The sequence below is a fragment of the Zonotrichia leucophrys genome, chromosome 4 (genome assembly GCF_028769735.1).
Source record: "Zonotrichia leucophrys gambelii isolate GWCS_2022_RI chromosome 4, RI_Zleu_2.0, whole genome shotgun sequence".
NCBI classification, from domain to species: Eukaryota; Metazoa; Chordata; class Aves; order Passeriformes; family Passerellidae; genus Zonotrichia; species Zonotrichia leucophrys.
The window spans coordinates 22,393,458-22,416,155 of NC_088173.1; the positions used below are offsets into that span (position 1 = coordinate 22,393,458).

At 40.3% G+C, this 22,698-nt stretch overlaps 1 protein-coding gene across 1 annotated transcript; it reads left to right on the forward strand.

Moving 5' to 3' along the window:
* The first annotated feature begins 8,178 nt into the window (after positions 1 to 8,178).
* Positions 8,179 to 22,591, forward strand: PPID (peptidylprolyl isomerase D). The gene is made up of 10 exons (XM_064710767.1): positions 8,179 to 8,344; positions 9,992 to 10,132; positions 10,572 to 10,678; positions 14,007 to 14,195; positions 14,944 to 15,066; positions 16,596 to 16,702; positions 19,252 to 19,393; positions 21,616 to 21,702; positions 21,780 to 21,822; positions 22,358 to 22,591. The coding sequence occupies exons 1-10, from the start codon at positions 8,260 to 8,262 to the stop codon at positions 22,444 to 22,446; spliced, it is 1,113 nt and encodes a 370-aa protein (XP_064566837.1). The 5' UTR covers positions 8,179 to 8,259; the 3' UTR covers positions 22,447 to 22,591.
* Positions 22,592 to 22,698: the final 107 nt, after the last annotated feature.

Consider the following 22,698-nt stretch of genomic DNA (forward strand, 5'->3'; position numbering starts at 1 on the left):
GCCCCAACTCTCTCATCCTGTCTCCCTATGGGAGGTGCTCCAGTCCTCTCAAACTTGTGATTCTCCTCTGGGCTTGCTCCAATGGTTACAACTCCTTATGCTGGGGACACCCGGACTGCATGCACTTCTCCAGGTGTGGTCTCACAAGAGCAGAGCAGAGTGTGAAAATCACCTCCCCGGACCTGCAGGCCGCTCTGCTTTTGATGCAGCCCAGGATTTGACTGGCCTTCTTGCCTGCAAGCACACATTGCCAGCATATGTTGAGTTTTTCATCCACATCCACACATGGATAATGTGTCTTTTACAATACATTTCTCTACAGCTGTTTGCATACACGTGTGTGCACACATGTAAATGATGTGCTTGTGATTTACAACACTCTATTTCTGCAGTGAAGCAAGAACAAAGCACTGCCTGCACAGAAAGGGCTCTCTGCCTGGGCTGACAGCAGAATGTGGTGTCCAAGTGTCCTCCCATCCATCTCACACCAGCCAAACCCAAAGACTGACACAAATCCATTGGGTTTCAGAAAGTTCACATCCCTCATTTTGCTCCATACTGGGGCAAATCTGTCACTGGTCCAGGAAGATTTTCATGGGATTTTCTCCCTAGTCAGGACTAGAATATCTGTAATAGAGAATTCCCGAGCATACAGTTATAGAAGTACTGTGATTTCCTTGGAGAGTCTGAACTTTTACTTTAGTCTTTGACCAGGCAAGCAGCAATATTTTTGCAGGAAGGTAGGTCTGCTGGAATGGTGCCTATTTGCACACAGATCTATTAATAAATAATTAGATGAGGCTACAGTATTTAGGTATCATTTGGAGCTTTATGTTTGTTTAATTTGAGGGAAAGGATTGTTTGTGTGGCTTTGCCCAGCAGCAGGATGACACCTCGATGTACCTAGCAAGAGAACATGACTTCAAATGCTCTTTTTCAACCAGCTAAGTCACTGCATGCCGTGGTGGAACAAAAACCAACCAAAAAAATCCCCCCAAAACCCCAAGAAAAGCAGAATCACAGTTACTTCCTGCTCTTTTTAGGAAACTGAAAGATGAGACATGGGGAATAGTGGTTATTATAATGGTTGTAAAGAATCATTACAATAGTTGTCTGCAAACTCAGCATCCAGTAGTGGTAGAAGTCGTGTTGAATGTGTTTCAGAGTCAGCCTTTCACTGTCAGGAGAAGCTGATTTCTCTTTGAAATAAGAGGTGATTGTCTACTGACCTGATAATCTAATCAGCTGCACACTTGGTAACACCCAACTGAATCTTGTAAGGCTCAACTGATCCTGTATGAAGGTCCATTCTCAGGAAGGTTTTCACCACTTCCTCTGTGAGACTGAATACCCAATGTAAATCTTTCAGCCTGGATGTTGTTACTGTTCCCTGTTACTAGAGTCAATTGACTCAAAGCTGAAGGACAGAAGAGAGAGGGTGTGATGATGATAGCTCACAGAAAGGTGAATAGCAGGGTGGGGCTGGACAAGATGAAAGACATCACAGTTGACACAGTAATCAAGACAAATGACAATCTAGGCATCCAGCTCCAGAAATAATCACTGGACTGCTTTTCTCAAGGAACAGTCCTGAGAAACTTTAAAGTTGCAAATACTGTGGCTGCCCCTCAAAGGTGCATCAGCAAGGAGTGCTGACCAGTGGGGACAGAATCAGAGGCTAACAGTCATCTCCTAGTGTCCACACCACAAACATTTTACATTTTACACAAACATTTTACCAGTCCATTTATTTTGGACTGATTGCAGTCTGGTCCTGTCAGCAGAATGCATGTCAGTGGTTGAAGAGCACTGAATGCATTTCTGAAAAATATGTGGTTTAGTTTCATCTGAAAATGATCCACTTTATATGCCTGGATGCCACTCCAAATGTGAAGCAAGACAAAGTCAGTGAAGACAGTTGGGATAATCTCTTCACAAATAGCAGTGTAAATGCACCCTATATGTTGGCTGATGCTCAGTGCAAAATTAGTTCTCTGTGTGTTCTGTTAATGTGTGTGACCATCACTACTGAAATTGATAACAACACATTAAGACACTAGTGTTCTGAAGGCCATTTCTGAAAAAATAAAACAAAAAGGGAAAACAGCACAATCAGCAAAGGACTGCAAAATAATTTTCACAATCAGAATGCACTGTCACACCCCAAAGAGACTTAGGCTATAAAGAATCCCTGGCAAAGCCAATGCCAGTGATTGATTTTGCACTCTGGTTTTTCACTAACCTGAGTGCAAAACAGGAGCAGATGTAAAGAAAACAGCCATATCACTGTCAAGCAAAGATCATTTACAGCAAGATAGTGTGTCTACAGCCCTCACTCTTCTAGGAAATACAGGAAATAAAAATGGCATTTAAAAATCAAAAACTGATATTCTGTCTGATGGTCAGACTCTTTATGTGCAGAGAAAGAAAATTGAGTTGTTTAAATTTCAGTCAGAAAATGAGCCAGATTCTCAATGCAGAAATAGATGAGACCTTGTTAGGAAACTGACAATACATAAAAAGGATCATTCAAATCCAGCATCGCTGAATGCTTGGGAAAGCATATCAATGTTTCATACTGCATAAATCTCTTTTAAGATTCTCTCCTGAAAATGTAGCCAGGTTTAATAGCCAGGACAGGCAGGATTAAAAGGCAAGTCTCCTGAGTCACACTTTGCTTCCCCATCACTTACACCTGGATGAAATGTTGAGTTCCTTTACGGATGCTTTCATTCCATTCTGCTCAGTCCTGAATGCCAAATTCCAAAATTCTCCTAAACCTCTGTTGTCAGAACTAGCCTTTGGAGTTACTGCAAAGAGAAGTGAGATGCCAGAACAGGAAAACTCTGAAGATTTAACAAAAAGTTTGGTAATCTGAGATGTTTGTTTATGATTTACTGCTTAGTACAGTAATTCGTGCTGTTTAGGTTACATGAACACAGGTAAGTCTTGCTACACTTTGCAATGCATCAGCAACATTTTTGAGTCTATAAAATAAGTAAAATCTAGTTTTGAATGCCTATTCAAACATGCCAAGTAAAATGTGATATTAAGAAATACCCAGAATTATTCTCTCTCCATATTGTTATTATTACTCTTTAACACATTAATTTACTCTCCATAGAGGATTTAAAAACCTATTGTAAAATGGATTTCACTTCACATGCACAGACAGAAACTGACAGAAAAGGAAAGCTTGGGCTTGCAGCCCCCTGCAAACCAGCTTACTCATCCTTCACTGAAGCATTACATAACTTGAGCTGTTGCTGCAGCAACTTTCCCCAGCCCCTGAACAGAGCCACAAAGGTGCTGCCATAATACAGATAAGCAGTTTCACTGCCTTTTTACATGGAACACATATTCAGTTAGAAACAAAAGAGAGTTTGTAGGGAAATATTAATTTAATTGTTTCAAAGTTTCTGGGAATTATTGATGTGTGTTATGAAACATGTAATTTTCAATAGTCTTTGGTGTTAAAAGCAAAGAGAATGGCCAGATGAGGAATGTCTTCTTTTAATCACCAAAATATAAATATCAAGTAATATGGAGAGAATTGTCTTGTGTGAAGGTGATAAGTACAGTCCTCTGGAATCACTACTGTACATAAGTATCTTGTCAAATTTCCTAAAGCAAGGGTACACTACTTTTTCCCCCAGAAGAGCCTAAAAATGTACATACCTGTGAATGTTCAAACACTTGTTTAGAAACTGGTTTGGTTTCTCTTTTCAGTAAAGCTCTTAGCATTGGTAAATTGTATTTGTAAGTCTCCTGCCCAGGACTCCATCCAGAGTCTAGCTGGAAATCCTTGTGTCCTTGATTTTCAATGGTGAAATCTGCCATGGGCCTTCCTGTTTGTTGGCTGTGCTCTTCTCTTTAACTCCATGCAGATGTAGTTCACCTGGAACTCCATCCTACCCACATTAGGTGCAGACCAAAACCATTTTCTACATAAGAATGACTGCAGTCATTATAATTGATAATTCAGTACCTTTTGGTGGTAACTGTGATAAACAGGCATTTGCATGAAATTGCAATTATATCAGGACATACATTTGTATCAAAACTGAGGACAGAAATTTAGCAGCAAAACTGATAGCCTGCGATGCTGCAGCAGTGACCAGCAGCTAGCTGACACCTTGGGCCTTTCCTTGAAAGCCATGGCTTCCACTGTTATCAAGAAGTCACAGGCACCCTCTTCCATGCCTCCTCACATCCTAAGTTTCTAAGCACTAATCTGAATATTTGTGTCTAAAACATGTTGTAAGCAGACCGAAAATATATAGCAAAAAAAGTCTGCTTATTCTTGCTTGGATCTTAACCATTTCTTCAGGGATCAGCATCTCTGAAAGTTAGTGACAAGTGAATGCATGACTTTATTTTCAGTTTCTGTCATGTCATCTCTGTGTGGAAAATTTTCTTTTTAAAACATCCTCAGACAAGAACATGTAGTTCTTTCATTGTTTAACATTGCATTTTAACTCAGCTTAGAGGCATCTGCACTATTTAGTAACTGCTCAGAATCAGTTTAATCTGGGCCCTCTTTGTTCAATTTTATGCAGAAAAAGACTTGGTGCAGGTGGGAAACAATAAACCTGACGGTGAAAAAACAGATTTATTTTTCCTGTCTCGTGTGTCTCTCATGAAGGTGACATGCTTGATGTGCCAGGTCACATGGGAATAGCACGTGATGCACCCTGTGTGTCACAGGGCACAGGGAAGGCTGAGTGGCTGCTCTCTTTCACAGCCAGCAGTGAAAGCATCCTTTCCAAGAATGTTTGCATGTTGGGAGCTTCTTGATAGCTGTTCTGAAAAGCTGATGAGGTATGTGTTTGAATTGCTTGTCACTGGGATCCCATCAGAACTGCACCATATTCTGAAGCTGCAGTTCAGTCCAATGAGAACCTCACATATGATTACTTCTGTACAAAGCAAAATGGCTTTTAATATCCTTAGACAAGGCAGTCCTGCACTGAGCCAAAACACTCACTTTCCAGTGGAATTAGCATATTTAAGCCTCTATTTTCTTTACAGTGTCAAATACAGATTTAAAGGTGAAAAAAGCAATAAAAACAAAAAGAAAAAAATCCTAGTCTGTATGTGTGCACATTTGCCCATCTTAACACCATCTGCAGCAACTATAAATAATCTTTATTTTGCAGTTTATTCTTTCATGAATGCAAATTGACAGGCTAGAATAATTATGAAATAAAACCACTTATTGTGTATTCCATCAGAGTCCCAGTTTTAGAATTACATATGTATTTCTCTGCATTTATCAATGATTGCTTGGTTATTCAGTCAGTGAAGGATGAAGAGGTAAAACCAAAGACTTTATAACAGGCTGATCTTTGAGTTTAATTAGGCTGGAGGGTTATACTCCAGCAAGTATGATGTACTTGGTAAAAGGGGGACCTGTACTTGAAGCCATTTGCTTCAGGATTTTAGGGCTCACAGCTCATTTATCTATTGATAACACTCAAACTACTTCACTGGGTAGCCAAACCTGTATATGTGGAAAAATAAATTTGTGAATTAAAAAATTAACAGACAGTTCAGTTATAGTGAGTATTTTCAATGTACTGTTTTACATGCATTTACTACATAAACTATTGGAAGTGTCAAAAGAAAAGAGGTATTTTGGTGATAGGAAATATTTTTAAATTACAAGATCACAAAGGATTAGAGGATCACGGGAGATTTTGCTGCTTGAAAACAGATTTTAGAGGACTTCATAATGGAAGTCTGACTTTGTAAGAAGTTATTTGTATATAAATTCAGTGTATAATTTAATATATGAATTTGAACATGAAATCACTCAGTAAGCTCTTGACAGAAGTCACATTATGCTTGTTTTTTACAATCTGTCAATGACTATAAATTAATGTGAAACTAATTGTGCTACTGCAAGGCTTGGGAGATATTAATTCAGCTCACATATTTTCCAGAATCTCCTACTGACACTGAGAAAAATCACTTGATTTCTCTCTTGTTCAGCTCACATCTCCAAATTATCATGAGATGCGTCTTTCTTTGTACCGCTAAAGGATGTTTCATAGGGACTTCCAAGCAACTAGTGTAAAAAGAATTACTCATCTAGAATCTAGACTATTCCAACTTCACCAGCAAAAAACCCAGTAGGGACTGAATAAGACTACTCCTGGAAAAATGAATCATTGCTTCTTCCTGAGAGGAAGCTGCCAACAGCTCTTGCGGGGGACACACACCAACAACACACACTTTACTCTGCTGTCTGCTACAGAAATCTCTTATAGACTACTCACTTGGCTAGCAACTGACTCACTGAGATCATAGAATATTTTAGGTTGGGAGGGACTTTTAAAGGTCTTCTAGTCTAACTCCCCTGCAATGAGCAAGGACATCTTCAATTAGTCTAGGTAGTGCAGACCTATTCAAGGCCCATCCGGGCCTTGAATGTTTCCAGGGATGATGTATCTGCCACTTCTTGGGGCAACCTGTTCCAGTCTTTCACCATCCTCATTGTAACACTTTTCTTTCTTTTATCTAATCTAAATTGACCCTTCCTCTGTTTAAAACCATTAGCCCCTGCCATATCACAACAGGCCCTACTAAAAAGTTTGTCCCTGTCTTTCTTATAGGCTCCCTGAAGCGCTGCTCCATTAAGTTCTCCCCCAGAGCCTTCTCTTCTCCAGGCTGAACAATCCCAGCTCCCTCAACCCTTCCTCATAGAAGAGGTCCTGTAATCATCCCTTCATCCTTTACATGATCTTGGTGTCCTTCCTCTGGACTCTCTCTAACAGGCTGTCATCCTTCCTGTGCTGGGGACCCCAGAGGTGGGTGCAGCACTGCAGGTGGGGTCTCACGAGGGCAGGGCAGAAGAGTCTCCCTGGCCCTGCTGGCCACACTGCTTTTAATGTAGCCCAGGATATGGTTAGCTTACAGGGTGGCAAGTGCACGTTGCTGGTGTGAGACCGCACCACTGCACCTCATCTAGGCTAAGCATAATGACAAAAATATCTCAGCCAGTGACCATGGCCAAATGCCTCGTGAATTACAGATGACTCAAAGCTTTGGTGGCCTCTGACATCGTGGAGCATGTGAAATCCCTGACACAGCTGCATGACCTGGCTCACAGAGAGAAATGCCTCAGTGTGGTTCCACTGATTTCTCACTAAGTGTTCCCAGATGGCAGCAGATGGCTTTTCCTTCTGTTAAGGGTTCCCAGATGCAATGTGTAACAGCACTCCGTGCCGATCACCTCTCCTACCTGACATCTGTACAGATGTGTGGGAATGATTACAATGCACTATATGGACTGCAGTGATTAATATAAATGCTACTTTATATTTTCTTTCAATCTGGGAATTACAACTGCCCTCTGACACATCCAATATTGAGAACATGCTGAGAGAGAGATGAAAACCAGCTTGATGAAGCTCAAGTCCAGACATATAGACATGAATTACAGGAGAAAGCCTTCAGAGAACACAACAAATCAAAGAATGAGAGGTTTCTGGAATGGATTAGAGGAGTCCAAGAAATAAAGAGGCTCATTTTGATCAGCAGCATTCCCAAAAGTACTATAACTTTGCAGAAGTCAGACCCCAGAACTCTCCTGCCCCTTCTGTTTTTGCCACAGATACCTTGCCTCCATGATGCCTTTGAGTACAGGACATGGCCATGTTGCACCAATCATACCTTGATTGGGAATCAAGGAACACCCTGAGGAACCCAAACCAAGTGTATTGATAGTACGTCCATTAGTCAACACAAATGTCCGAAAGAGATTGTTTGCCTTGGAGCAATTATTGTGACCTTCATCCTTTGGGATGAAACATATTTTGTTTTCAGGCCTTAGGAAGGCTGGAGCTATTCTGGATCTCTAAATCTTTACGGGATAATAGTCACTTCGGACAATTTGCCCCCTTTACCACGGATCACCACTTTCCACGCAGCCTGCCATTTCTCTCATAAAATACAAACCCAGGCAAAACCTAAAATCTCTCCCCTTCCCCCTATTTCCAGGCCTCGTGAGTGTGTATAACCTCGAGAAAGCAATGCTCCTTCTCTGCGGATTATCCCCGAGTCACTTAAGGCCGCCGAGAGGCAGGCCCAGGGGCGGGCCAGTGCTGCAGGCACCCGCGAGCTCCCGGCTCCAGGGGCCCGGCCGCCCGCCCGCCCCCGCCGGTGGGCGGAGCCCCGAGCGGCCCCGACCCGCGGGCGGCCGGGATCGCGGGCGGCCGAGCGGGCGGAGCCACCGCGCCAGCGGGCAGCAGCGGCATGTCGCACCCGTCCCCTGTCGCCCGGCCCGGCAAGGCCAGCAACCCCCGCGCCTTCTTCGATGTGGACATCGGGGGCGAGCGAGGTGGGGAGGGGGCGCGACGGAGCCCGGGCCCCGCCCGGGCCGGGGCGCAGTTCGGGCCGCGCGGGGCCGGGGCCCGGCTGCAGGAGCGGCTCCGGGCCGGGCCGGGCCTCAGCGCTCAGGACGTGGGGGGACCCTGGGCCGGGCCGGGCGCTGCCCTGCGGGCTGCGAGCGCACAGCCCCGGCAGCGGGAGGAGGAGGGTGTCCCGTCGCGAGCGGGCCTCCCTCGGCAGAGCGAACAGGCCCGAGGAACATGGCGAGAAAGGCAACATGGCAGCACAGGGCCCGGCCGGTGGCGATGCCGGGGGTCGGGCACGGCGTTCCCATGGCAGCCGGCGCTGCCCGGCCTCGGCTCCCGGCGCTGCCCACGTGTGCGGCCGCTCCCGCGCCGCTCTCCACGTGCTGCGCCGTGCCGAGCGCGGTCTCGCCCGGAGCCGCCCCCGGCCCCCGTGGCTGGGCCCCGCGGAGCTGCCGCAGCACGGCCAGCCTAGCCTGGCGGCCGGGCCGGCAGCGGGGGCTGCGCGGGGAAAGCTCGGGGAAACCGCAGCCCTGGTTCTCTTGGCAGCGCCAGTGCTGCCAGAGGTCACTCAAAAATCTGGGCAAACGGTCAAAATCGAAAGAAGGAAACAACAGCAAGTTAGCTGGGGTACTACGTGAAAGGCTTAAAAATTTTACATGGTAAAAGATAGGGACTGCCTAAATCATGTCAGGATACTGCTTTTCACTTATTCATTCTGTTACTCAGAAGAATAGAAGAAGAAAGTCTATGAGATGATTTGCCTTTTATTGCCTTTCAGTTGTCTAATTTGTTTTCATTCCTGTATTAATTAGAATCAATATATTTACATTTAGCTACCGGTAGAGTGAAGTTATGTTAATTAATTGACTGTGAGGCTGATGAGAAAACAGGAGCGTCAACTGATGGAGGCTGCTAGGAGTGAGAAATAGCTCTGTGAGAAGCCAGTTACTGAAGGAATGACAATTCAGCACAGAATCCATTTATCAGCAATTACAGGATCTGTTTGCTACTCAAGTTTAATTCCCTTCAGTTAAAACACGTACAGCAATTGTTAAACAATTGCTTGTGGTGTCTCCAATTGTAAATAGCCATTATTCATATGCATATAAAGTGTATCACTGTGTCTTAGTAAAATTCAGGTTTAAGAGAGCGAGGGGTAAGGGATATGTTTAGCATGAGCTTTTTTATGGATTAAAATTCTCCACAAAACAGTCACTATTGTATCTACTTTTGATTGAACAAACTACATATATACTAAAATTGACATAAGTGTGCATATTAAAATTCATAATTTGGCTTTAATATATGTATGTGTGATTTCCCACACACCTTTTTTTTGGCAGAAAGTGCATTTGGCATTTTCATTAGTTTTTGGCAGAATCTGCCTTTATTCCTGCTACATTATTCTTGACAGGGGAATTCATTGTTGGTAATAACATTGCTAAAAGCCCAATGTAACTCTGCGAGCAATTGCCACAGAGCAACTCCAAGACGGAAATTGAATAGTAATTGAAATAATAATAATAATAATAAAGCTTGAAACATTAATTTCTTTTGACATACAATGCTCAACATGTCACCATGCCTAGGACAAGACTTAAAAATGTCTTATTCTCTCTTTGTCATTTCAGTTGGACGCATTGTCTTTGAATTATTTGCTGACGTTGTACCTAAAACTGCTGAGAATTTCCGTGCGCTGTGTACAGGAGAAAAAGGAACAGGACCTACCACTGGAAAACCTCTCCATTATAAAGGATGTCCTTTCCACAGGAGTAAGTTCTGGGAAATCCTCTGTTTTCCTATTGGTAACAAAAGTTGTCTACCATTGAAATAATATTAAAAAATATTTCAAGTACTTGTTAAAGAAACAACTTTACTGAAGGAAAGTTTTTCACTTTTTGATCCTCCGAATGATCATGTGTTCTTACCATGCACTGACAATAGTAAATTACAGATTTAGTAGGAATTTTGCAAAACTAGTTTACTATGAGTTGTAAACAGGTTGAAATGAATTCCAGGTAAAGGTTTAAATATCAAGTGATAACCACATAACTGAAAAGGAGTACTTAGGTGACTTGGTAAATAAAAGACGAATTTTGGTTCCATTTAGGTGCTGGCGACAAGGATTGCTTTTCATCTTAGAGTTGTTTAGCTTTTTGGGTTTTTTCCTTGTGCCTTGCTGAGACATTTCATAACTATTTTCTTTTACAGTTATTAAGGAATTTATGGTTCAAGGTGGAGATTTCTCAAACCAAAATGGCACAGGTGGAGAAAGTATATATGGTGAAAAATTTGAAGATGAAAACTTTCATTATCAGGTACTCTGTTAAAAACACTGATTGTATTCAGCTGTTGTGTTTCAGTGATGTTACTCCTGCTGCAGTAATAACAATTGTCAGCATGGGCACTAACCATTTTCATGTCATGTTGTATGTGGTAGCACATGACAGACTCTAAACAACACTGACTAAAACCTTACACATATCACTGTCCCATGGTTAAAACAAAGCCCTGAATGCAGTTGTACTTGCCCCCAGACAGTATTTTAGGAGAAGAAAATAGAGCAATCCTCCACTAATCAGAGAACAAAATCCTGTATCAGATTGACAAAATCAGAGTCTGTTAGGTTGGAAAACACTTGTAGCATCAACGAGTCCAAGCCTTGACCAAACAGCACCTTATCAAGTAGAATGTAGCACTAAGTGCCACATATAGACAGGTCTTGAACACCTCCAGGGATGATGACTCCACCACGTCCCTGGGCAGCCCATCCCCTTCTGTCAAGAAATTCCTCACAATGTCCAACCTTAACCTCTCCTTGTGCAACTTGAGGCCATTTTCTCCTATCCTGTTGCTGATTGCCTGGGAGAACAGACTGACCCCCATCTTGCTTTCAGGTAGTTGTAGGGAGTGATAAGGTCACCCTTGAACATTCTTTTGTCAAAAACCTCAGCTCCCTCAGCCACTCCTCACAAGACTGAAAGGACTTAAGTTTGGAGCAATAACTGGAAATGTGGCTCCAGTGTTCATCATAAAGATAATTCCACTTGTGTTCTCTGAAGTCTGACACACTGGTGGTGCCCACAGCACTGCTGCTAACAGTGTCTGTCTGTTGGTACTGTCACAGGATCACATCCCTGAACATGACTTTGTGTCATTATGTGTTTGGTTGTTCCTTGAGATCAAGAGGTAGTTGTGAACATGATACAAATTATTCCCGTTTGTGTACTTCTCAGCTCTAACAAATGTTGTCAGAGTGCCAGAGATATGTTGAAGAACGCATTTGGATCCTGTACAGAGTCTTAAGAGCATGATTCCTGTTATCTATTTGCCAAGTATGTTAGGATTTCACTGGGAATTTAAATGTCTCTGTTAGGTAGAAATTCACTAGCTCTTGCATTTAATCCAGCAGCCCTGCAGTGTTCTCACCCACTGTCTCAGAAAACAGAGTTGTTTTTGTTGATAATTGAGGACACTGGAACTGTTTGTTCTTGTGCTGGTTGCATGGACTGTTGCAAATTGCAGTAAACTGCAAAACTTTTGTCAGTAGTCAGTTTATCATCTCAGATGAGTCCCACTAGGCTTTTCTTGATGCCACTTCTCCAGCTAATGGCTCTGCTGTTGGGGAACACCCAACTTACACAACCCCAAGCACTGTTACTATGGCATAGTTTTGCAAGCCTTGGATCTGTCAGAGAATCTGATTTTGTCCAGATTTTTTTGCTTGCTTTATAAGCTTACAAAATGACCACAGAAGCCATAATGAGAAAGACACTCCATCTGTCTGCAGTGCTTTTCAAAACACAGCAAGAAAATTCATGAGTGACAAGAGTTTTCTTTATAGAGACTCTCGTAATTTGGGACTAAAATTGATAGTTGGTCCCAGACAAAATGGGGTTGGGTATAAGTGGGGAGACTGAAGGCACCAGACTGCTCTCTTATAATTTCCAACTCGCCCCTCCACATCTTTACAGACAAAAGGTAAACCTGTAGGTTTAAGGCAACACCAGAACTTACTGTTACTTGTTTTTTTTTTGTTTACAAACTATTGCTGTCTAGCACTAGCTGTAACTGGGGAGAGGGGGAGGAAAAGCTAAGATTTACAGGGCTTAGGCAGTGAAGCAGTGACCAGCCTCAAATGGTATTTGCAAAAATCTGCTGTGGGGCAACCCTTCTGTTTAACTTGTTTGCCAGCAACTACAATGCAAAGTGTCAGATATTTGTTTTGGAGGCTGCAATCCTACCAGCTGCCTTCTCTTGCTCTGGGACACAGGCTCCTCTGTCATTTGCCATCTCTGACTCCCAGGGCAAGTTTCAAGGTTAGAACAGATAAAGCCAAGATTCCAGTAGCTTTCTGTTGGCTGGGTGTGATTCTGGCTCTTAGCTGTGGAACCTTTTCCCAGAGTTCCTAAGCCAAATCCTGACTGAAAAGATTCAGACTTACTGTGCTTTAGGACCAGGTGAACAGTTCAGGCAAGGAGGTCTCCCTACCTACCACTATGGAAATCCAAACACTACGTGGGAAAACAGTTTTCAAAACAACAGGTTCTCTACCAGAAACCAGTAGACAATGTAGGGAAAAAGCAGATGCTTAAATACACCAGGCTCAGACTGTTATCTCGAACTAACCAACCTCTCATTGAGCTCTGAAATCTGTTTCTATGTCCTTTGTGCTATCATCACTTTTTGCTCCTCCTCTCCTTCCCGCAGTATCAAGTTTCTTAACAGTACCACAGCATGAATGCTTTAGATGTGTACCAGTGTCTAGGTGTAACATCCTCACTTACATTAAACGGAGTTCCTTGCACTTAATAACCAGACCAACTTGGGGAGAGTAACAACTTCATGGCTGGGTCGTGCCACTTAAACAAGACATTCACAACATGTAATAAAAGATACATTTTTGCAGTGCAGAATAATCTATGTGCTGGGACAAAAAAAGTATTAGTTCAAAAAAGGAAAAAGTTCTTGCAAGAAACAGGATAAACAGTATCTTCTTACATTAGGCTGTTTAACAATTTTCTTTTAGTTTGAGGCCTGGTGGCCTAAGTGGCAAAACAATTATACGGTTAAAAATCCCAACAGACTAAAAACTGCGTCTCTAGGAAAGGGAAGGAGATTAAAAATCCCCAAACAAAATGACCAAATCATGAATTTCAAAGACCACAGTCCTCTAAACTCCATAGTTCTACACCATACTTTGTGTGCATAATCCTTTTAAAATTCACATCATATACCCATCTTAGCAGCTCAACATTAAAGTTGGTTTCAGTGGTGTGTAGCCTCATTTCTTAAGGCCAGTGGTCTTAAATAATTCAGTGAGGAACTTCACTCCTTTCTCAGGTGATCTGCCTAAACTCATCAGCTGTGTAGGGGTTGAATTGTAGAAGCAGGAGACAGGTGTTAGAACATTAAGTCACATGTGGCTGTGCTTGCTGGATTGGTAGGGGGCAGGTAAAGACCCTGAGCTGAGCATTTGCCCTCTTCAGTCAGGGTGGGTAAAATTAGTTGGCACCTGTATGTAATTGGTTTACGAAGTTGCTATGGCTGTCGTGGCTATGTTTAAGATCAGCCTTACAGAACCTTCCATATGATTTTATAACATATTTTAAATGCTGATGGTGATTTTTTCCCCCCCCAATGCAGCATGACAAACCAGGTCTGCTGAGCATGGCAAATGCAGGACCTGGTACTAATGGCTCTCAGTTCTTTATTACAACGGTGCCTACTCCTCACCTGGATGGGAAACATGTGGTGTTTGGCCAAGTGATCAAAGGAATGGGTGTAGTTAAAATACTCGAAAACGTTGAAGTGAAAGGAGAAAATCCTGCTAAGGTAAGCAAAAGGCAAAGCACTGAGGGATGATGTTTGTTATTTCATTATATGATGTATAATCATTTCTTCTAAATTCCTGGTGTAGTATTTAGAACTATTAAATGTTAGTTATTTTTACTAACTGGTAATTTCCATTTTACTGTCCTTGTTAAGAGGCTTTTGTTCTTGCACTGTACATTTTCCTTGCACAAACCATTTATTGTTCAACATAGCTGTGAGGGTGGAAGCCTTTGCCAGAAGTGTAGGATGGGTGATGAAATGAAAAGGTGGAATTCACAATCCCACCTAAATGATACGTAATTCTTATAATTTTTATGTCAGAAGTCATGTTTCTGAAAAGCAATTGGTGTGTAGGTCATAGCAGCTTGTGGGTGTTGGATGAATTAATACCTCTAACTTTAAAAGTCTTGGCAGTTGAAGAACCATCTTCTCTAATGTAGTAGAATTTCCATGTCTTGTTTTTTGCTGCACTTGAGCTTGCTGCCAGTTCCTCTTGCAGCCTCCTCGTGAAGCGTGGGTATGGTGTTTTAGGAATGCTGATCCTCTGAACACAACACTTGGTGTGATAAAAGCCTTTTGATGAGGATAGGCTAATGATGTGATAGGTTTCTGAAATAAATGCACCCAAACAACAGATGAAAAAGCCTTTTTATGGACTTTGAAAAATTTCGAAGAGCACTTGGAAGTTACTGCTTTTTTAAAAATTGTCTTAATAAGCAATACTACTATTTACACTTCATTTTTTCAGTTGTGTGTCATAGCCGAATGTGGAGAGCTAAAGGAAGGAGATGATTGGGGAATTACTCCCCAGGATGGATCTGGAGATGCTCATCCAGATTTTCCTGAAGATTCCGATATAGACTTGAAAGATGTAAGTATTTTTCTTCTTGGGTATTTTACAGATTGCAAGACTTGTAGGTGATCTGAGTTACATGGTGTCTGTGATGATGTTCATTAAGCTTTTTTTCTTAAGAATGGAATGAGGTCCTGGTTAAATGGTGACATTCCATTTTAAGAAAGGGAAGGCTGTGTGGGAAGGCATTGTTACCTCTTTTTTTTTTCAGTGCTAATTTCAGCCCATTTTTTTCCCCCAGTAACTAAAACCTCACTTAAAATTGTCACACTTATTTTCTGTTCTTGATTTCTTTTTATTTCTGTTTGTGCTGTAATGTCAGGTTGCAATTACTAGAACTCCATCCTGCAGACAACTAACTTAATGTTGTTATCCACACGCTTTTAAAAATACTCAGCCTTTAACAGACTCTGCCCCACTTATTAGAAATAAAGGATTGGCCTTTTTAAAAGGTTTTTAGTACATCAGAGGTAGTTGTTAATTATTCCCAGTAGTTGTTTACTTTTTAGATTGTTCAAACCTGCAGAAGATCTGTTGTTGGAAGTCAGGGAGCAGACTGGTGAAAGCAGCTCTTCTGCAGGGTTTTAATTTCTCGTGTAGGCAAACTAGACAAATTGTGTAAGTCAAACAGTGATTTGTGAGAGGGGGAAGAAAAGGGGGCTGCATGAGTAGATTCCAAATAGAGAATAAGAATAGTAAAAATCCATTTGAGCTAGAAAACAAACTCCTTGGCTGTTGAGAAGCACCTAATGAAAATGCTTTTGGAGAGCTTTTGATGTGGTGTAGAATTGAAGTTGGCAAGTGCCTGTGCCCTTTAACTTAAAACTTGTTCATATAAACCAACTACAGAAACCATGGTAACATTGGTCTCACACTGATCAGTTTTTGCCAAGGTTACTGATTCTAGTAGGGTAAAATAGACAGCTGTAATGATAAACTATTTATAATTACCACTAGAGAAGTAACTTGAAGTGTATACAGTTGTGGAAGTAGAAATGATGGACTTGATAAAGACAGGCAGTTCTTTTCTCCTTCCATTGATACGTTAAGTGTTCAGAGAGAAGGAGAATTGTGTTGACATGACTTCCACTTTGAGCGTGTGCAGAGTTCACGTGAGTGATACTGTTTTGAGAAGCAGAAGACAACATTTCGTGAGGAAAAAGGCAGTCTTGGTTGAATACTTTGCTTGTAAATTTATCTTCTTTTCTTTGAATAATGGTCAACACCTTTATATATAGCTCTATGTGGGTAGCAGCATTTAGGGAAAAGAGTTGGACTACTCTGTCTTCTCTAGTATTTTCTCACCATTTATATTGTAGAAAAGCCACTAGGAATTTCATCTTTCAGATCTTTGTGTTACATAAAGTAGAGGATATTACAGAAGTAGTTTGAAGGTAGTATTTTGCTTGAAATTGGAGTATTTCTATTCTGAGATCTTATAAACCTTAAAAGAGGATGGGCCTGGGATCGTACTGTTAAACATTAGTTAATTCATGACTTCTTTCATAAATACATTCATCCTTTATATTTCCCATCTATTTTATTAGGTTGACAAGATTGTGGCCATAGCAGAAGACACAAAGAATATAGGAAATACTTTCTTCAAATCGCAAAATTGGGCAATGGCAGCTAAAAAGTATAGTAAAAGTTTACGGTAAGGCTCTCATCCCTCAATCAGGTGTAGTTCCTGTAATCCAAATGAATCCCACCATTAAGCAATGATTTGTGCCTTTAAAAGGTGCCTGGTGCAGTGCTCATTTCTTTTCTTTTTTAAACAAAGATCCTTCTGAATCTTGAAAACATCTGGTTGAGTTTTAGCTACATAATCAAGTAAGTCTTCCACTCTTTGCTAGGTAAGAAGTATTGCTGAGAACTGCCTAAATACTCTTTATAATACTGCCACTGTGCAGGTACATACCTGGGAAGAAAAGCATAGTAGTATCCAGGGTAGTTAATGGACAGCAAGGAAGGGAAATGATTTTCTATGATTTATAAAGAGCAGTAGCTTTAGGAAATTGATAAGTTCAAAAGACCAATGTGGCCCTTACTCATTCATTATTGTTTTTTTTTCTGTGGGTCCATACCATCATCCTGACTTCATGAATAATTCAGACTTGCCTTCAAAATCATAGTCTTTCTGCTTTTGCTTCCATACTGTTCCTTTCATATTTTCATGCTTTTTGTTTTAAGTATGTGAACATCTCTTAAAAATAAAGTTATACTTACTGACCTTTATCCCAACCTTCTTAATGATCACTGGTTAAGCAACAGTGACAAAAATGTAAGAAAAAAAAATCAGGCATATTTAATGCTTCAGCTGAGATTTTATCAGACTGGGTTTCAAATAAATGTCACCTTTCTGAACCATAAAATGAATCCTTTAATTGCAGATATTAACCCAAGATGCAGTGTCTCAACCTGCCCTTAAAAAGCCCATCACAGAAACAGAAACCCCAAAGTAAAAAGGATTTCTATGCAAACATTTTGGAAACTGTACATAAAAAAGGCTGGAATGGATCTTGAAGGATCTTTGTTGTATCTGTCCATTTTCTCTCCCCATTCTTACATAAATGCCAGGTATAATTACACCATCCCTTCCAGTTAGGTGTCTTGCTCACTTTTAAGCACATCCAGTGAAAGCTCTTCCTGTTTGAGCTACTTTGGTGCTTATTTGTCCTTGTAGGTGGAAATCATAGTAATTTTCTAGACTAAATGAATCTGATTTTTCCAGCTTTTCCTTATACGCCATACTTTTATGGACATGCCCTGTAAATGTAGCTTAGAATCTAATACTTCATATAGGATGGTGACCTTTAGCTGGCACTTCCCTAGAACTGATAGGAAAAGAATAGCTCTTGCCAGGGTATCCCGTGGCTTAGGTACAATCTACCTTGCACACCATCTGAAAATGCTTTTTTCTTTTCACCTACAGTAACCATTCCAATCTTATGTTCTTTTTCTTGTTTTATTGCTTCTTAGCATTTTTTAAAAAATACATTTTGCATGTTAGAATTGATACCTTTTTTTTTAAACAAAAAGAAAGTATTACTTCCTATTATCTCCCTTGATACTTACTCCACCAATTCTTTAACTTGGAAGCTCTAACCTTATGTCCAGAATGGTTGCAGTCTTTAATGTTTTGGTCTGATTTTTAAGTATTTTACATGTGTTCCATTTGTTTTGAACATAATACAGATTTGTGTTACAACTCTCCTTACCTTTTACATGTTTGCTCTTTCTTCTTGTTCTCATCTTCAGCGAGTGGAACAAGCACTGGGACTGCATCTAATTTAGAAGCACAAAGCTTCTAATTTACTTTTTAAGTATTGCTAATTTTTGTGATACAAAGGTTGTATATGAACAACAAAAAAGACAGGGCATGCAAAAAGTGAACTTCCATAGGCCCTGATCTGCAAAGACTACATTAATTCATAGCATGCTTAAAATGTGAATGTATGCAAGCACAATTTTTGTTTTTTAAATAGAACTCAGAGAAGTTCTATCAAATAGACCATTAAGGAGTTAAAACTTTGTATCCACAGCAGACCTTTGCCACTGAAAATAAAAACCAGACAGCATTAGCACATTGTAAATTAAGAAATGTGCTTTCAAAACAGAGATGTAGTAACTGCTGTGGCTCTGTCCTGAACCAGTGTCAGTTTTGAAGTTCAGGAAAAGTCATGAAGGAGGACAGTGGGAAGAGGGTGGTGTTACTAATGCTCATAAACCACACTCCTTTACAAAGTAAAGTTAGCTTCAGATTTTAGCTACAAATGCCTAACCTAATTAAAAGGTTATTGAGGGAACTCAAGAAGAGATGAAGCTTCTCGTGAACGTGGAAGGGCAGTGGTGGTGTTGATTTTCTAGCACTGATGAGCAACGTGTTTTTTGAGAGTAAACTTGAGATAAATTTTGATGTTTTCCTGCAGTAGAATAGTGCATTTGTCTAAGAAAAAGAGTGCGCTAATACAGTGGAGGACTAAGAGTTGCAGGAAAGCATTCCTTAGTGAGAGTTGATTGGTTTTTTAGGGTGGGGTTTATGTATTTAGTTTAATAAGGACTTGTAACAGTTGAATTGAAGCTGCTTTAGAAGTAGTGTGGATAGGTTGGTTCACACATATTTGTTGAGAGATAGCTAAGGGCAGGACAAAAATTGAAGTTGCAACACTAATCCATGTTGTGTATGAACCTGTTTTTCTGCAGGTATGTAGAAGCTTCTGAAGAAGTGGCAGAGGAGGCAGACAAGCCCAAGTTAAAGACTGTTGCTTTGACCTGTGTTCTAAACATTGGTGCTTGCAAACTAAAACTGTCAGATTGGCAGGGAGCCATTGACAGCTGTTCAGAGGTAAATGTAATGTTCAGTATCCTGGTCAAGAATTGGCCTGTGTAGACACAAGACCACAAAGCTTTTTTAAAGTTTTTGGACAAGCTTATGATTTGAAAGTAAACAAGTAGAAGCTTATGGTGAACTTAGTACTAACTTTCCAATATGTGGCTTTTTAAAAAGATTCTGAAATTGAAATGAATCATTAGAAACAAACAAAAGAGGGCTGTTGCTTACTGCCAGGAAAAATGCACATCATTGTCAGTTTGGATTGTAGAGCTACTTCTTACATTACAAAGAGTTAAACTGTTTTCAGTGAAAGAGGAATACTTTCCTCTGGAAGAAAAGTATGAGCAAAATGTTTTACTTGCCTCTAGATTTGATGGCCTTGTATTTTATTCATGGCAGGGACTTTAACTAAATAACTAACCTTCCAGGTAGGCTTAATAGTGAGATAAAATGACTGAATAGCAAGAAAGAAACAAAGTAATGATAAATCTGGAAAAAAAGAAAACCAGTATAATTAAGGGGGAAAAAAGGAACCATGACATGGGCATAGTGAAAATTTAGTAATTTTGAGGAAACTTTAAATAATTCAGTGAAACTCCAATAATATGAACAGAACAGAGGAAAGAATGCTCTTATCTGTTAGCAAAGGATCCTGAGCAGCATCTCCTAGGGCCTTGTGCTGAAAGCAGGAGTCTCACCTTATCTGTGTGTGAAGTCATTAGATTGCTGCCTTGCTTTCTAGCTTGCTGATGGTGGAAAACCTTCATAAACCTATATTTAGAACGGACAAATGGGGAAGGAGGAAAGAAGACAATAGTAAAAATATTGTCTGATGTGATATCTGTCACCTAGAAAATGGTAAAAACTGAAACAAAAGTGTTACAGGTAGAAATTACTATAACTAATAATACTTGCCATTGTGGGAAGAAAATGGCACTTCCTTTTTTTAAGAGTAAACAATTGTTAGATGAAGGCAACTCCACAGCTATAATAGACTTCTGTAAGTCATTTAGCTTATGTCTAATAACTGTGTCGGTGCTTTAATCAGAACACCAGTTTCCTAAAATTAGCTAGTAAAGTTCTAGGTAATTGTTAATGAGAAACTGTACACTTTTACTTTTATGATTTCATAAGGCCAAAAGCAATTTAAATTAACAGCCTGGAATACATGCATTGTTTGGTGTAAATAATGAATTATGAACAGCTGAACCTGTTCAAACAAACCTTACATTGAAATAGCTGTAAGCACAATGGTCAAAGTAAAACCAAAGAATGCTACTTCTGTGTATACAATCCAGACTAATTCTTAGCACAGAAGAGGCTGAAGGCTTTACAGTAGGTAGATCAATAGGAGCACCCACAGTAACACTTCTTTCTATTAACAGCCAATACCCAAGTGATTTAAAAAATATGGATGTGTTGTCTATTAATGACTTAAGGTTAGTAAATTAAATTATTAAAGCAACACATTGCTGTGAAGACATTTCCTCTAAACATTGAGAAGCTATATTTAAATTAAAGACACACAATAGAACTAACTGCAGTAAAAATGTGATCTTCACAGGCAAGATAAGGTAACAGCTAGCTGACCAAATTGTCTGAGGTATTCTGAAAAAATGATCAAAGTTATCAAATAGTGGAACAATCTTTTTGCCCAGCCACTGTATTTCCTATTTTGATATTGTCATATTAGAGCTGGCATGTACACATTATTGAAAACATTCAGCTCAAAAAAGGCGTAATGACTGGAACTTGGAAAAGTTCCTGAAGCATGATGAGATGGATTGCTTGCATGTATTTTTCTAGCCCACAGTGAAAAAAATCTTAACAGGAAATCTCTTTATTTATGATGCCATTTGAGGAGGTTTGGTGCGAAGGAAGGAGCTGCAATAGAGAGATGGCCTGTGAGACTCGAGGTTAGGATAATTTGAACTGCAGCAACTCCTCAGCCCTGACAGCTCTCTATATATACACACACACAGCAGCTGTTCCATTTGGGCCTCGTGTGTGCTCATCCTTCACAAAAGACCACTTTTGCTGCAGCGATACTGAAGCTGATTACTTGCTATTCAGTGTGCTGCATTATAGCATTCCTTTTACACAGTTAATGTTTTGACAGCTTACCCTCAAACCAACTGTGAAGATTGTCTGCTGGTGTGAATTGTGCCATTTGTGGAGATGGGAGGCTGTGAAGTATAAGAAATGTTAATGTGACAATTTTATTAAATTTACAGGCTCTTAAAATAGATCCAGCAAATACTAAAGCTCTCTACAGACGGGCTCAAGGATGGCAGGGAATAAAAGATCTTGATCAAGCACTGGTAATGATCACTTCTTCTTGTCTTTTTAAATTTAAAGTTCTGTCAGATCATTAATTTATATTTTTCTTTTATTTAAGGCTGATCTTAAAAAGGCTCATGAAATAGCCCCTGAAGACAAAGGTAAAATAAGCTGTTTCTTTAAAAATTCCCTTAAGAATTTAGCAAAGTATCCAGGGTAGTATTCAGTAGGAATTAATATGAGTGTGATGCCTAAAATGCTAGCTTCTTAAACACTGATGTTCTCTAAGCACAGAACCCACTGAGGTGGAAAACCTGATTTTATACAGCAGTGATGCTTCTGTTGCACTGGAAAACCTGCTTATGTAGGTCAGCAGCATTCCTCTTGAACTATGTCTGTATCTCACAGGGCTCTAACTAGCTTTATTTCCTCCTCTAATTGGGTGAGATTTTTATCTCCTGAGTTCTGTATTGGCACCCACACCATGCTTGCTGCATGCTCCTCTATGTGGTTGCCTTACTAGTTGACACAAAGCAAGAGACAAGGCTTTTGCTGCTAGTATCTGACCTAATCAAAGATTAAATGCAGTTTTATGAAATACAACATAGGTAAGTTCCAGCAGTGACCTGGTGTTAACCTATGAGGAGACCTAATGTAAAGAGATTACTGTAATTCTGTCATTTTCTTTTTGAGCAGCTATCCAGACGGAAACACTCAAAATCAAGCAGAAGATAAAAGCCCAAAGGGAGAAAGAGAAAGCAGCTTATGCTAAAATGTTTGCCTGATCTCTTTTTTCCCTAAACATTTCAATCTATGCACTAATTCATGCAAAAGGATAAATGGAGTTGCTTCTTTCATTTGCCCTCTGCTGCAGTTTTCAGTGTTTACAACACAAAAGTCTAATAATAAAGACAAACTGTTCAAAGTTGATGTGGTTTTCTCTTTTTTAAGCGGTAGTAACTTGTGTTTTGCACCTCAGGTATTTTTCTGATGTATAAAGCAATGGTGGTTTTCACAGCTTAATAGTGCTTCCTGAG

Coding starts and splice junctions, on each gene's coding strand:
- PPID (XM_064710767.1), top strand. CDS start 8,260: ATGTCGCACCCGTCCCCTGTCGCCCGGCCCGGCAAGGCCAGCAACCCC. Junction 19,394..21,615: donor CCATTGACAGCTGTTCAGAG/GTAAATGTAATG, acceptor TTAAATTTACAG/GCTCTTAAAATAGATCCAGC. Junction 21,823..22,357: donor AATAGCCCCTGAAGACAAAG/GTAAAATAAGCT, acceptor CTTTTTGAGCAG/CTATCCAGACGGAAACACTC.